At 39.6% G+C, this 15,656-nt stretch overlaps 1 protein-coding gene across 5 annotated transcripts in view; it reads right to left on the bottom strand.

Annotated features, from left to right (window-relative positions):
* trim33 (tripartite motif containing 33) overlaps window positions 1–15,656 on the bottom strand; it is a 49,398-nt gene that overhangs the window by 27,830 nt on the left and 5,912 nt on the right. For all 5 annotated transcript variants that reach the window (XM_086027581.1, XM_086027599.1, XM_086027590.1 and 2 more), the window contains exons 2-8: window positions 9,572–9,690; window positions 4,815–4,968; window positions 3,339–3,471; window positions 2,283–2,399; window positions 2,049–2,163; window positions 1,645–1,791; window positions 413–530 (exon numbers count right to left, since the gene is read on the bottom strand). In XM_086027581.1, coding sequence (XP_085883707.1) covers window positions 413–530; window positions 1,645–1,791; window positions 2,049–2,163; window positions 2,283–2,399; window positions 3,339–3,471; window positions 4,815–4,968; window positions 9,572–9,690 — 903 coding nt within the window. The remainder of the gene's footprint in view (window positions 1–412; window positions 531–1,644; window positions 1,792–2,048; window positions 2,164–2,282; window positions 2,400–3,338; window positions 3,472–4,814; window positions 4,969–9,571; window positions 9,691–15,656) is intronic.

The raw sequence follows: 15,656 nt of genomic DNA, 5'->3' as shown, positions 1-15,656 counted from the left end.
AGTGTCTACGCTACACGGTAGGTGCAGCCACATCTAGAAGTTGAAACCAGATGAAGGATCAATATTTGCAGCAGCTTCTAACTATTGAGTTACAGGATTGGCAGCAAATGACCAGGAAATTGCATTAAAGTGCATCTTCATTCTGGGCTACAACTGTGAAAGGCTCGGATAGCATTGTATGAACAGCCCAATTCAACAATTTACAGTCATCTTTTTCTGGACGCAGTACAGGGTTGTGGCGGATTAAACTTAAAAGGTTCTTGCTCTGCACGTGCCACAATTTTTGATGGAAATCTATGGTGTTATTCCATAATGCTGCAAACCAACCAATGAGGGTTTCTTTTCGTGCTCGGTATAAGTAAAATTAAGAAAATTGAACATTTTGCCACCATATGGGAAATATGCTCCATACCTAGATTTACCACATTTTTGGCCCAGAAGGTTGGGTCACAGAAAAATCTCACTTCTCCATTGGACAAAGGCACTGGCTCCAGTCTTGCCTTAAAGAGCTGGCGGAGCTGGAATAGAATCTGAAAAGACATACACACACAGGACTCATTTGTTGACTCCACAATCCCATTCAAAACTAACACATTTCTTGCTTGGCCAATAAAAAAATTCCTCTACAACAGGGAAGGGATACTGGCAAGCCCTGGGCTGCGCCTAAACTCGGTGTGTCCTTGTGTCCTTAATTTTTGACAATTATAAATATTTTTTCTACTCAAGCGGATCAGTTTTAAGTCGTGACAGCTGTGTTCACCACTATTTGATTAACAAATATTAACATATAAACACTGTGGTAACAAAGGTTATATAATAATACTCAAAGGCATATATTCTTCCTAATCTGTGAAAAATGTTATATAAATGAAGCTCAATCGCCACTTTCTCTTTCTCCTCCTTTTATTTTACAAGCGTGTACTCCATGCATGCACGTCACCACACTGCCCCTATGAGGCCAAGGCATGCACAGCAGGAAGAGCCGGTATTTATTTTTATTAATTGTTTTTTATAGCTATTATTTAAAATAAAAACGAATTTCTTGTTGTTCTTTCGAGTTATATTTAAAGCAAAGGTTTGGCAGTTGAATAAATACAAAGTTTTGAAATCAATTAATAATCATGTTTATCAACTCATCCAGTACGAAACATTTTCAGACCCCCTTTTACCCCAACGCTTGAAAAAAATATAAATAGGTTCCTGGCATTGAATGGCTGGACAGTGAAAAGACATGAATATGTGTTTGGGATTGAAGGAGTTGATTCAGTATCAATCAGAAATAATCAGGATTTGGGTAATTTGTGAATATGGCGTACAAAAGTAAAAATCCAAGACCGCTCTATATTAAAAAAGTAAAGCGAACAACACATATGAACGACGACCCCCTCCGTCATTTAAGTTTCCCATCCCTGCTCTACAATGTTCCATGATAATCAGTTGTTATTTTTGCATTATTCTGATGGTTAATTTATCAAACTCACAAAAGGGGATACTTGGCATATAATGTCCACAGAAAATGACCAAAACAAATTGCAGTATTCCCCCGTGGTTGCCACACTATTAAGTACCTTTCTGGTTAATAAAATATGACATATTGACATATGACACATATCAGACATATTAACATGGTGCTCAACAACATACCGGCCTCTTGCTATAAAGCAGTGCTGTGCTGCTGCCAGTCGAGATGGCCCACTGGCAGAAGTTCAGCACGTGGTGGATCTGCTGGGCGAGCTGGGTGGTATCCTTATGCTGGGCCATCAGCCTCGCACTACGCTCTTTGGTCACATTCTAGACACAAGTGTGAATATTTCAAAATATAATTACAGTTGAACGTTATAAAATGGTCACACAGTGGAGGGTTAGAGCACCAGGAAAGACAGACCCTGGACACCCCCATTTTCATCCAAAACAACAAGAAAAAAATAAAAGCACAGAACGTTTGTTTGAATAAAATACAATTTTTGAAAAAGTCCAAGAACATTTAATCCACAAATGTATACAAGTCACGTGAACAAAGATGAGTTACTCAGATAAATTCTTCTTACCTCCAGCTGCTGTAGTAAAGACTTGCCCTTTTTGTTAATCTCATTTATCAAAGTAAATACTGCAATCTTGATTTCGTGTTCAACCTTTTTATGGGATTCAGTCAGCTCTTTCAGCCTAGATTTAAAATCACAATCATCAAAATAACTTGGGGAAACCATTTGATTCTTGTCACTATCATAGGAATTGCCAAATCCATGTCATTTGGCAGCAATAAAGAGTTGATATTCACTCACCTGTTTTGTACTTGAGACACTGAGTAATGGACATAGTTTTTCTTCTCCTGTAGTTTGGTCATAGTTGACTCAATGATGCTTTTGTGGTTAAGAAAAGCTTCTTCCAGGAACTGATACCTGAAAACAGGGGTTGGCGATATGGACAAATAAATCTCTCGATTATTTTTTCAAATTTGACAACGTCGACAAAAACATGCTGTAAACTATGCTTGCTGCCCAGAACATTTGTGGCTAGACCATGGTGGGCAATTCCAGTCCTCAAGGGCCAGTGTCCTGCCTGTTATCCATCTCTCGGTGCTCGGTGAATCACATCTGATTCAAATTATCATTATAATCAGCAAGGTCCGCAGAAGCTGGATAACGATCCTGATCATTTGTATCAGGTGGGTTGGTGAGTAATATAAAATACCCTATTTAAATACTGCTTGGGCATGTTTTTTTTTTTTTTTAATATAATTTCTGGAACTTTACCTTTAAGGTGTTTTTTTTTTTTTTTTTTTTTTTAAATAATACACAACAAATTAACAAATTGAGAGAGAGCTACTTCAATGGATATCATAAATACTGTACAGTTTAACAGTGTAGAGATCACCGTGTTTAGAGTAAACAAATCCCATGTTCTCCAAACTAACGAACTTATCTCATAATATACTGTACATCAATAAAAATGTCCAAAGATGTACATTATAAAATTAACCTATAGCCATCGCTCTCTGTAGGTATAAAAATCAGGATTTAAGTGGATTTGACATTCAATCTTCAGCAAAAACTATGCTGAGCTGTACTACTTCCTAGTTTCATTCTTCTTCCTTCAAATTCACACTGTCAAATAAAATGGTGAGCAACAATCCTTTGGTCAACAGTGGGATTACACCCCCCAAAAAATATATAGAGTTAAACTGTACCAAAAAATAAAAAATAAAAACAACAGCGGGACCACAAACCTGGGACCCTTGATGGAGATGGGTTTACTGTATGAGGAATGCAACTCTGCTGGAAGACGTAGCACACTCAACAAGCATGCCCACTATTTTCATAGATAACTTGAATGACTACCTATGCTCCTTGTGCTCGAGCAGCTGGCAGTCCCGGCAAGTCAAAGTGTCACAGGTCTCACAGAAAAGCTTGAGTGGTTCTTGCTTGTGGATGGGGCAAAAAACAGGCCTCTGTCCGGATGTACCCACAGACTCTGGTAACACAGTAGAGAAGACACGGGTGAATGAACTGGTGGTAGAAAGGTTGAGAATACTTTTCCACACAAACCATCACCCCCAACTAGAGGACATAGTCGCTGTTCGGCACCCACGGATTCGCATATTCACATTTTTTGGTCATTTTTGTCCCCAATATATCTTTTCGGTCAAGGCATTTCGATGAATTTTCTTACAATAATTTTACTTTCAATCGCGTAAAGCACACTGACATACATTGTCTATTAAATGCACTATATAAATTCAGACACCTTGCCTTGAGGTTAACCCCTGCTTGTAGACAATGGGGAGCAGCTAAGAACCAACTAGCTGCTAACTTGCTACATCAACCACATGGGTCCAGGCTGAGGTTTATTCACTCAAAATAAGGTTGCTGACAATATTGATTGGGAAATACTGATTAAAGTCATGCCGTCGTTTTCTTTTGTCCATATGCAGCTGCCATCTCCGTCATACTTGCTTTCTGTGGCAGTAGAAGTAGTGAAACAGCCAGAGCTGGGCAGTCTACCCTTTTTTGCCTGTCCGACATGTCCGTCCTCCACCCGCGAGCTGGGTACCCTTCCGTCCTCATCCCGTCTGTCCACGCCGACGTTATTGCGTTATTTTGCAATCAAAATAATGATTGCATAATAAGGCAATGTTATTTTAGGAGGAGAACGAACGTCTTCCACTTTCAGGTCATAGCTTTCAGTGTTTTTTTTTCCTCCCTCGTCAGTGAAATGGGCATCCATTAGAGGGCAGACTATGCCTGGGAGAACAATACTGTGGGGAGGCAACGCACATGAAAAAGAGCACTCCAGTGTTGTGCAGGCTTAGCAAGGCAGTATTGCTTTTTAAAAAGACCCAACACAACACTTCAGCTAGGACTTGACTCGGTTAGGGACGATTAGAGGGACTGATGAAAATCTACCTCGGTCCTTGCTTAGTCCGTCCTTTTAAAAGTGCTCTTGTCCGCCGTTCGACAAAATGGGCGTCCGTCCCTGGGATGTCCGTGGCACGGACTGCCCAGCTCTGGAAACAGCCATTGTTGCCCTACGATTCTCTAAGACTGGACTTTCACTTTTGAAGTGCTTTGCTGCAGCTGTTTTGAAATGCGAAATAATATTGTATTGTATGGTATATTTACATGAATTTGAGAATAATCGGATGTACACTCTGTTTTTCTTAATGCATTGCCAAGAGACTCAGATTGGGACTCGGTATCGGCAGATACTTAAAATCAAAGTCGCGGACACGGACTCGGGTGCCAAAAAAAAGCGTCATCTGGATAGCCCTACAAATGACCCAATTACATTACAGCCATTTGGGTGTCAGTCCTTACCAGAAGCGGTGTCAGGATCCTCTTTAGTGCGAATCTTGTGGTCTTTGGTTATTTTGACCCTCTGGTGGGCTTCCACACAGGTCTTACACAGCCATTCTCCACACTCCACGCAAAAGCCTATGGTTCCAGCATTGTCCTCACAGCTTGTGCATACCTTGAAAAGATGACAATCAGATCAAATATACGGTAAAACAGCTGCATTCATAGAGCAAATGAGAATTTCCTTCATAACAACACTAGCCAAAGAGCAATTCTATCCCCATTCACACAGACCTCTAAACACCTCAAAATGCTGTATGTAGTATGCATGCAGAATCAATAGTTGCCGAAAGATGGTCCAAGCCAACAAATTAAATTGCTGACAAAAGAAGCACATTTTTAATGTATACTTTGAAGTGGTTCTAATGTTGTATAGTACATTAATTTAAGAAAACTTAAGTGTTATTTGCAGAGGCGTCGATATGACTGTTGGACATTGGGAGGGAGGTTGGAATTAGTACTTGAGTAATTAGTCCGAAATGCTGCTGCTCGCTGGAGGTCGGAAGAGGGAACACACAACCCCAATTCTACAACCTATATTTTTTTTTTCAGTCACCCCATCTCGTAATTAGGGCGCCTGTGCAGCCAAAGTGGGCGCAGGAGCAAGACAATCCCCGGGAATCACGCAGGCTGATTTTGATCATCAGGGCTCTAGAGCGTGACCTAATTACTCAATGGTGCAAAAATAAATAAATAAAAAGAGGCTGCACAGGTGCAACCAGCTGTTCATTATTATTTTTTCCATAGGGATCAATTATCGTTTGTTTCACTATTCGTGGGTCAGCCTGGTTCCTGTCACTTGTTAATTGTACCCTCAAAAAAAATTAAGATTTAACAGAAGCTCACCCAGGAGGGTGGTGGAGCGGGGTCATGTGTGTGTTGTCCTTGTTAAAAAAAAAAAAAAACTCATGAAGAGAGATGTCAACCTGGACTTTCTCAATGATTTCTGTTTCTCAGACAGCCAAGTTCAGGGCTATTCCAAGGGTCCGTTTTATTGACAACTTCACACGCTGCATCCAGGAATGTCTCAGGCGCCAAGGAGGACATTTGGAGCACATTTTGGGAAGCCAATGAAATGTACACCACATGGACTTAAGAGCTCAGATTTTCCGGACTGAATTGTAATCACATTAAATTAACTTGTGAAACAAAGCAATTCCATCATCAGTTGTAGAAATGTCAGGCACTTATATGGGTTGCAATCATTTTGTGTCACCATTTAAGTCTTGCCCAGTTTACAGTCCGTTATGTTGTTTTAAATTAGCAGTGTTGTGCTCAGTCCGTTATGTTGTTTTAAATTAGCAGTGTTGTGCTTCTTTGTCTTGGGTATTATAAGAATTTGTCTTCATGTACAGTACATATACTGTGTATATCAACGCTCTTATTTCATGTATTATTTCATGTCAGTTATGGGCTAATATCTCTTAATGCTGGCCAATGCAGCAAATACCTGGTCCCAAAAATTTCCTATTGGTTGGGCTCTAATTGCCACTATATTTTCTGACTTTTCCAACCCCTCTATGAATATTTAAAAAAGAAAAAAAGAAAAAAAGCAACTAGCAACCCTGTCTGATTAAGGCTGTAAATAATGATTATTTTAATAATACGTCTGTTGATTATTTTGGCAATTAATTGATGAATACTGATTTTTAAAAGTTTTAACTTCTGTCATTTTATTCAAAAACAGGACGTTATTTCAAATTAACAGCGCAAAAACTGCACAAACATAAATTGATGATTCATGTTGATCATTGTATTCCACAGTAACAGCAGATGTTAACAAATGTTTTGTTTTGATTCAAAACATAGATAATCTGCTTTTATGGATGCCTACAGAAATCTGCTCATGACAGAAGCTACTGTTGAGAGGCTGAAATTCTGAGGACTTGGATCATTTTAATTAAAACTAGAGAATGCGATTCCTGGAGAAATTGCGTGTGTAGGCGAAGACGCTGAATGAAAACTGCGGAATGCATTGGAATGATACTGAATGAAATGGAATGAAGTTGAATGACCACAAATGATATAAAAAATGCTGAAGGGAAGCAAGAAAAGAGGACGCAAGGAAACAATGAAAGAAGGAAATCAGGGAAAAAAAAGTGAAACAAGGAAGGAATGGCCGGGGAATCGAACCCATAACCTCCAGTTGGGATACGACCACTCTACCACTGAGACATGCTGCCTCCAATGCGGGAATGTGAGTTGAATGAGCTGAATGCTGTGAATGTGCCATTGGGAATTGTGAATTTTTTAATGTTTTTTTTTTAAGGTTCAATAAGTTGAATTTTTGGTAAGTAGGAATTGTGGGTATGTTGAAAAGCTTTACCAATGTGAATTGAATGAGTTAAATCTGGTGAATTTGAAATTGGAATGGTGTAAATGTGAATTTTAAACGGGGATGAGTAATCAAGGTGTGGTGAATTTTTGTGGCTTTTTAAAGCGTGAATAAGCTGGAATGATACTGAATGACTTGGGGAACTTCGAATGATATAAAAAATTGTTGAAGGGAAGCAAGAGAAGAGGAAGAAACGAAACAATGAAAGAAGGAAGTAAGGGAAAAAAAAAAAAAGTGAAACAAGGAAGGCATGGCCGGGGATCGAACACACAACCTCCAGTTGGGAAACGAACACTCTACCACTTTGCCATGCCGCCTCCAATGTGTGAATGTGAGTTGAATGGGCTGAATGGTGTGAATGTGCCATTGGGAATGGTGAATTATTTAATCGTTTTTTAAGGTTGAATAATTAGAATTTTTGGGAAGTAGGAATTGTGGGTGATGTGGAATGTGAGTTGTATGAGCTGAATGAAGTTGAATGAAGTGTAATGAATTTAAATGACCTCCATGAAAAATTGCGGAATGAGCGGGAATCGATCCAACGCAGCCATTGGTGAAGTGTTGAATGTGCCATTGGAAATGAAATGGGTTTTTTGGGGTGAAAAAAATGGAATCTTGTTGGTGTGAATTTTTGGAATAGATTGAAGTACAATGACGAGAATCGGGTGAAAAATGTGGGAGTAGAAGCACGTCAAAAAAGTGCGAGGAATAAAAGAGAATAATAATAATAAAGATGAATGGTGTAGAACGCATATGTCAAAGTCAAGGCCCGTGGGCCGAAGGTTTTCTACGGCCCCTGGGATGATATTGCTTTATTATTAGATCCGGCCCGCAGCAAGCCGGTGTGGGTAGCAGATCTGATCGGGTCCTTCGCGCCTGCCGAAGACGTCCCGCTTTAAAATATATTGTAGCGACTTCATAAAACACGCCGTCAGACGTACTTTAATTATCATGTTTTTATTAGTACAACCGGCTACTGTGGGCCACAGCCGACGCCAATACAGTACGACAACCGTTCAGTCAAAAAAGAGCAACGGCTCTCCTGTTCGTCCTACGCTACTCTTGCTCACATGCCCTCCCATCCAGCGAGCCGCGCGATGCACTTATTAACTTTGGAAACAACACAACTTGGCAAGACACAAATTCGACCACAACACAGGTAACCCAATTCGTTAAACTATTTCTGTAATATATTTCTTTGCATCAATGTTTGCCACCCCATGGCTGTTCTACATGCTGACTGAAGACTTCACGTCACTTTTCGTGGCTTTCAGAATCGGATTGTGGTGAAAGGTTATTTGGAGTAAAAAAACACTTTATTAGAAATACTTCATGTTAGAAATCTCACATTGTTTTATTATTAGTTGGCATTTGATAAATTCATTGAGTTTCGACATAGTGCTGAGATGTCCCACACTGTGAGCAGGCATTGAACGCTATTCGAGTGCTCAGTGTTGATAGTGAGAGACTTTTTTCTTCTCTTTCCTCCTTCGACACAGCTCGTAGTTTGTTCGTGCCAGCAAACTCAGTAGTTGCAGATTGCCCGTGTTTCACCACGTTCGTTGTTGTGTGTAAATGTTAAAAGGTGAGTTTAATCATTTAAGTGTCAGGTAACTGCTGTACATAATGGCCTAGATATGTTCTCGTGAGTGATGTCATGTTGATGAACACTAGTTATTTTGGCTCATATGCTAACTATTCTAGTGATGAAACATGTGAATGTGTATTGTATGTATTGTTTGGCTGATTAATTTCTTCATACAGTGAATTGTAATGTTTAGGCATATTGTTAAGAAATGGACATGCATTGGATGATGTTGCTAGGTTATTCTTTGTCTGTATTGTTGCTGACCACAGTAAAAGTAACCAGAAAATTGTTCCCAGTTTGGCAGGAGAAACGCAAACGGAAGTGACGTACGAGCTGTCCCGAAACTATTTTCAAAATAATTATCGATTAATTTGATAATCGATTAACTCATTCAGTGCCAGCTATATTCTCCTTTACCCAACCACATGAAAAAAGTTTTAAAAAAACACAAAGACATACCTAGGATTGAATGCCTTTTTTTTTTTTTTGGTTCAACCTCAAGTCCTGATGTTGGCAACATTATCTTTTTCCAGTATGATGGAGAGAAGAGGGGGAGCTTGCTGGCACAGAGCTGCCATTGGTTGAGATGCTTGGTGTGGGGGTGGCTATTATGTTAATTGCTCCACTGTTTAGTAACAGTAATATTTTCCAAAATATGCAGACAAACATTAGGTTGTTTCATTGTACACTTGGTGGGTGGACAGGCACTCAACAATTTGTATACCAACGTTTCCTATGTCACCTTTAATACGAAAGATTAGTGTTGACAAAGACCGGCCTTTTTTTTTTACTTACTTGTGCAGCCTTTTCATCAGACGTGCTGGTCGCCTCTGAGGTATCTTTAACGAAGTAGTTGTCAACAATATCATTCTGTTTGTAGTCCTGGTGGCACACTGAGCATCGCATAACATTTACTGAGGACAGAAGAGAGAATGAAAGAATGAGATTCAAGTCAACTGGGGTTAGAAAGACTTTTGGTATGTAAAGTTGTGCGAGTTTCTTTAGGAAGGAAAATTGAGAAAAATGTCAGTTACCATTACTTTGCGAATTAAGAAGTCAGATAATGCTGATAAACACACCTTTAAAAAATGCTCAGTATTCCACTTTGTTATAATTTGCTAAAAATAAATTATTCTGTGAGACTATCACAGCCTCCTCATGGAAGTTTGAATTTGAATCATGCTTCAATCTTGGTAAGCTCGGGTAGCATTAAATGGTAATTAAATCTACCATGTTAAATTACTTCAGTTGTTCAGTTAGGATCGTTAAATTAATCAAATGGCAAATTGCACTAGCATGTCAATATTTTCATTAGGATGTTGAACCACTGCTTATTTTACACACAAGATTATACCTCACGTGATGTTTTGAAAGTAAAAGCCAATGAACAAGTCATTGATCCGCCATCTTAGCCAATAACTAGAGTGGCTGGTGGTGGTTTGAGCCAGCCAGAACCAGTTTGAGCAGCCCACAGCCAGTTTGTGGAAGTGCCATCTGTTCAGGTCGCTGAATGATTAAGTGCTAAGCGCACGCACGCACATAGGCACAAAGACCCCTCTAATTTGAACAGGACCAAAAAACCTCTCCTGCTCACTGAAATCACCCCTACACTTCATTCAAACATTATCTTATTATATATCTTATAAAAGGATCAATACAAATTAAACACTAGTGCGAGAGAAATTAACTCATTCATTGCCAATGACGAATTGATTTGTCTTTTCACAGTCCAGCCATTCAATCCCAAGAACTTATTTATATTTTTGGAAAAAAATTTCAAACGTTAGGGTAAACGAGGGTCTGAAAATGTCTGGCAGTGAGTGATACAGCAGCAGATAAGAGCACAATCGTTTTCTACATACGAATTGTTGTGGTCCATTTAACAATTTGACCTGTTTAACACAATGTGACTCTCAGTGTTTTCCTGCACACATGAAAACGTAGCTGAATTGTAGCAAAAAAACATGCTTTATACCAGCATGTTTTAACAAGTACCGTATTTTCACAACTATGAGGCGCACTTAAGTCTAAAATTCTCTCCCAAATGGACTTATAATGCGGTGCGGCTTATGTGTGCACAGAGTTCCAATATCTGTGACTGTTATGTGACTTTGTTGAGCACTGCGTTTGACTGGCTGGGAGTATTTGCTGCCAACACGCTGGTTATTAGGAATGGGAATTTTGACTAATTTGCCCGCTGACTAGTCTCAAATTTTATTTGCGACTAGTCGACTAGCCTATAAAGAAGAAAACTTAAATTTTAATACATATTGAATTCAAAGTTTAAAATGCAAATGTTGTGTGTATTTAGGGGCTATTTTAGCACAAACATTCAGGACAGTTTGTTAAATTCTATTGATGTAACAACAACTGACTGAATAAAGGTGAACAATTGAAAGAGAAATACATTTCCGATACATTTTCCAATACAATGCATGGCATTTATTATGAATAATGTCATGCGTAATGGTACCGACTCCCATTCCAGCAGGGTCTCATTCGCAAGCACCATGTTAGGCTAGGTTCACACCGCAGGCAAATGCGACCCAAATTGGGTTTCTTTCTTTCCATTATATATTATATATATAATATATATATTATACATATATATAATATATATATTATACATATATATAATATATATATTATACATATATATAATATATATATTATACATATATATAATATATATATTATACATATATATAATATATTATATATAATATATATAACATATATATGTATATATATTATATATAAATATAATATATATATTATATATACTATATATATGTATAATATATATATAATATATATATATAATAAATAATGGAAAGAAAGAAACCCAATTTATATATATACACATATATATATACACATATACATATGCACACACAGAGAGAGAGAGAGAGAGAGAGAGAGAGAGAGAGAGAGAGATAGACAGAGATATAGACAAGAGACAAGAGACAGAGACAGAGAGAGACAGAGACAGAGACAGAGACAGAGACAGAGACAGAGACAGAGACAGAGACAGAGAGAGAGAGAGAGAGAGAGCGGTAGAGAGAGAGAGAGAGAGAGAGATAGAGATATAGACAGAGATATAGACAGAGATATAGACAAGAGACAGAGACAGACAGAGACAGACAGAGACAGAGAGAGACAGAGAGAGAGACAGAGAGAGAGATAGAGAGATAGAGAGAGAGAGATATAGAGACAGAGACAGAGACAGAGACAGAGACAGAGACAGAGACAGAGACAGAGACAGAGATAGAGATAGAGATAGAGATAGAGATAGAGATAGAGATAGAGATAGAGATAGAGATAGAGATAGAGATAGAGACAGAGACAGAGACAGAGACAGAGACAGAGACAGAGACAGAGACAGAGACAGAGACAGAGACAGAGACAGAGACAGAGATAGAGATAGAGATAGAGATAGAGATAGAGATAGAGATAGAGATAGAGATAGAGATAGAGATAGAGATAGAGACAGAGACAGAGACAGAGACAGAGACAGAGACAGAGACAGAGACAGAGACAAGATAGAGATAGAGATAGAGATAGAGACAGAGACAGAGACAGAGACAGAGACAGAGTACAAAAAACGCTTGCAGAAATGAAAATTGAACATTGCTTTGGCCCAACTCGGTTGGCATTTATTCGAACATGCATCTTATCAGCGTCAACAACCTGTTACACATTTGGCTTCCACTCTCTCAACAGTGCGTGATTGCCCCCCTATTGGCGTAACTGATAACAACAGCAACAGCATATCACACAACCCGGCAAGGACCACCGTGGCGCAGCAACTTCCGGCAGATTACAAGGGAAAGCTGGCCATCTTCCGCTGCTACTGTGATAAAAAGATTACCGACAAACGCATCCGGGTCAACCACATCACCAACATGGACGAGGTGCCGCTCACTTACGACATCCCGGTGAACCACACTGTGGAGAAGAAGGGGACCAGCACGGTAGCGATACCACAACGGGGCACGAGAAGTCGGCTTTTACTGTTGTGCTTGGTTGCCATGGTAATGGACAGACACTGCCACCTATGGTGATTTTTAAGCGGAAGACGCTGCCAAGAGAAAAGTTTCCGGCCGGAGTCATCATCAAGGCCAATCAAAAGGGCTGAATGGACGAGTAGAAAATGGAGAGTGTGGCTGACTGCGGGTGATTTTCCCCAAATACTGTATTTATTTCTACCTCATACCTAATCGCTTCACTGTATAAATGCCCCAACGCACTGGACCACATTTACTTCCGCAAACACGGGGGTGACGTCGTCTCGCACGCAGGTCAATTTTGTGACGCATGTGTTCATACAGCAGGCAAGACCAAGCTCGCATTTAAAATGTAATATGAACACTTACACCAAAAAAAAAAAAAAATCTGATTTTTTCAAAAAATTCGAATTGAGCATTAAGACCTGCGGTGTGAACCTAGCCAAAGAGACCGGATGTCTTCTTTCACACGTCACCATCGCTGTTAATCTGTGACTGCATGCCCGCCCATCTCACAGCCGCTGTGAAAAACCAAGTGAAGCAAATGAACTCCGATTTTACCATTATTCCCGGAGGCTTAACAAAGGACCTCCAACCACTGGGCATCAGTGTAAATAGGGCGTTCAAAGTTAAGTTGCGAGCGGCGTGGGAGCGATGGAAGACAGACGGCGAACACAGCTTCACAAAGACTGGGAGGCAGCGCCGGGCAAGTTACGCCACAATTTGTGAATGGATTGTGGATACTTGGGCTAAAGTGTCTGCTTGCACTGTTGTGCGAGCTTTCGCAAAAGCCGGCATTGTTTCTGAGGAGCCGCACGACAACGAGACTGACTCGGACAATGACGAAAGCGTAGCTGGCATGTTTAATGGAGAGCTTGCCCGGCTGTTCGTTTCGGATACCGAAGATGAGGACTTTGATGGATTTGTGGATGACAGTTAATCACTGACAATTACGTGAGTACATTGTTAAATGTTTCAATAAAAAACAACCGAACTCAGTATTGCTCCCGCTGCTTTTTAAAAAACATACGTTAGCGTGCTTGCTAGCATATCGTCGCTGTCATATGAAAAACATTTATCTCCATTTTTTTTCATTTTCTTATTTTTACCTGAATCATCTTTCCGCGTTATCGACATCACATGAAAGTCAAAATTAAAAAAGTTTCCAAAATTGGAGATAAGTGTTTTTCACAAGACAGCGACGATGTTTAGCGTGCATGCATGCTACCGTGTGTTTTAAGCTATCGTATGTTTTACCATGCCTGCGCCTAATAATACTGTGGGGTGCGCCTTATGTATGTGTTAAATACAGAAATAGCACCCGTAACTGAGACTGCGCCTTTTAGCCGTGAAAATACGGTATTTAAATTGGCTGCCAGGACTGTTCATCAAAAAAAGGAATTTTATCTTTAGAGAATCCCTCTTCCATTCACTTAGGAGTCTTTCACACTGCCATATAGGGGTGGGCGATATGGGCAAAAAAAAATAACTAGATATTTTTTCCAAAAACACAATGATGATTTGCCGATATTCTCGAAAAAATATTTTAAATCTGCACTTGCTTCACAGACCAATTGTGGATAGACAGCGTTTGTGAACAACATCTATTTTAAATTGCTAAATACAGCTACTGTAAAACATAATGATATTCTATGACAATATTTAACAAAGAACAAAAAATTATGTATCGACTTACATTGATTTTGGGGAATATTTATGTCATTTAAATGTCTCTGCTGTTATTCCATAATGATGTGACATTTTGAGCTGCAGTAAGTACTGGTGTATCACTGCCAACTATTAGAGCAATAAGAATGAGAAAAGGGTGTTAACTATAACAATCAAAATGAGAAAAAAATTGTATTTGATATGTGACGTGAGACGAAGTGTCACCCAGCGAGAGAAAAAAAAAAGACGTCGTCATGACAACACCCATTCTCATACATTGGCCAACGTATTCAGAATAAAGGCGAATAACAAAACTGCAATTTACTGAAAAGTGCATTTTCCCACTATTTCATTGCTGTGACATGTATACTTGTGACTTTATTCATGTTTGGGTGTATGCTGCCGTCACACTAATAAGCCGCCATATTTTGTTCAACATGCTACAGGAATACAGGCTAGTTATGAATGATGCGGACTAAAAGCGTGTAAACTGAATGTGAACCGATCATCCAGGATGTCACGTTTGACTTGCTCGCTAAAGTATTGAGTGCGTGTGTGTGCGTGAGTGCATGTGTGCATTTGTATTTGTTGGTTCAACTCGGCGACTGTTTTCTGAGTGTGTGTAATTAAGCTTTTGTTGAGCGTGCTCGCGCGGTCGCCAAGTTTTCCTCGTAATCCATATGGCTCGCGGTGCAACAGAGCTGCTCTTCACGGTGACCGTTTTGGCACATCTAACAATGTTATTCCCACAGACGTCAGTCAACTCCAAACCATTTACAGACTACGGACGACGCGGACTTGCGTCTCGCTAAGAAGCCCTGCTAGACACTCCTCCACGAAATGAGGAGGAAACAGCTCGGCTGTAGTGCGGACAGTGTCACCTGACCGGGTTCTGCCCGCTGATTAGGCGAACGATTCTCATTTCCTCCTCCTCTGCCGTCAGTGCACACTGATTTTTCAGCATTTCCTCATACTTTGCGGCCGTCGACTGACTCGAGTCAGAGGCAGTATTAAAACTCGATAATGTAAAATTACACATCGTGAACGCAAGATATCGGCCACCTCTACTGCCATAATAATAAAACCGATTAATCAGCTGGACAAAATCGTCCAAATGGCAGATGATAGTTGGACACCAGTAACATATTTCTTACACGTAACTCTATACCTGAAATATGTACAGTATAATAAGATTTGTTGATGAG

Source organism: Filicampus tigris, chromosome 1, assembly GCF_054856515.1.
Source record: "Filicampus tigris isolate MCC_2025a chromosome 1, RoL_Ftig_1.0, whole genome shotgun sequence".
NCBI lineage: Eukaryota > Metazoa > Chordata > Actinopteri > Syngnathiformes > Syngnathidae > Filicampus > Filicampus tigris.
The sequence above is the reverse complement of the archived record's forward strand: the minus strand, read 5'-3'. Positions and strand labels throughout refer to the sequence as shown.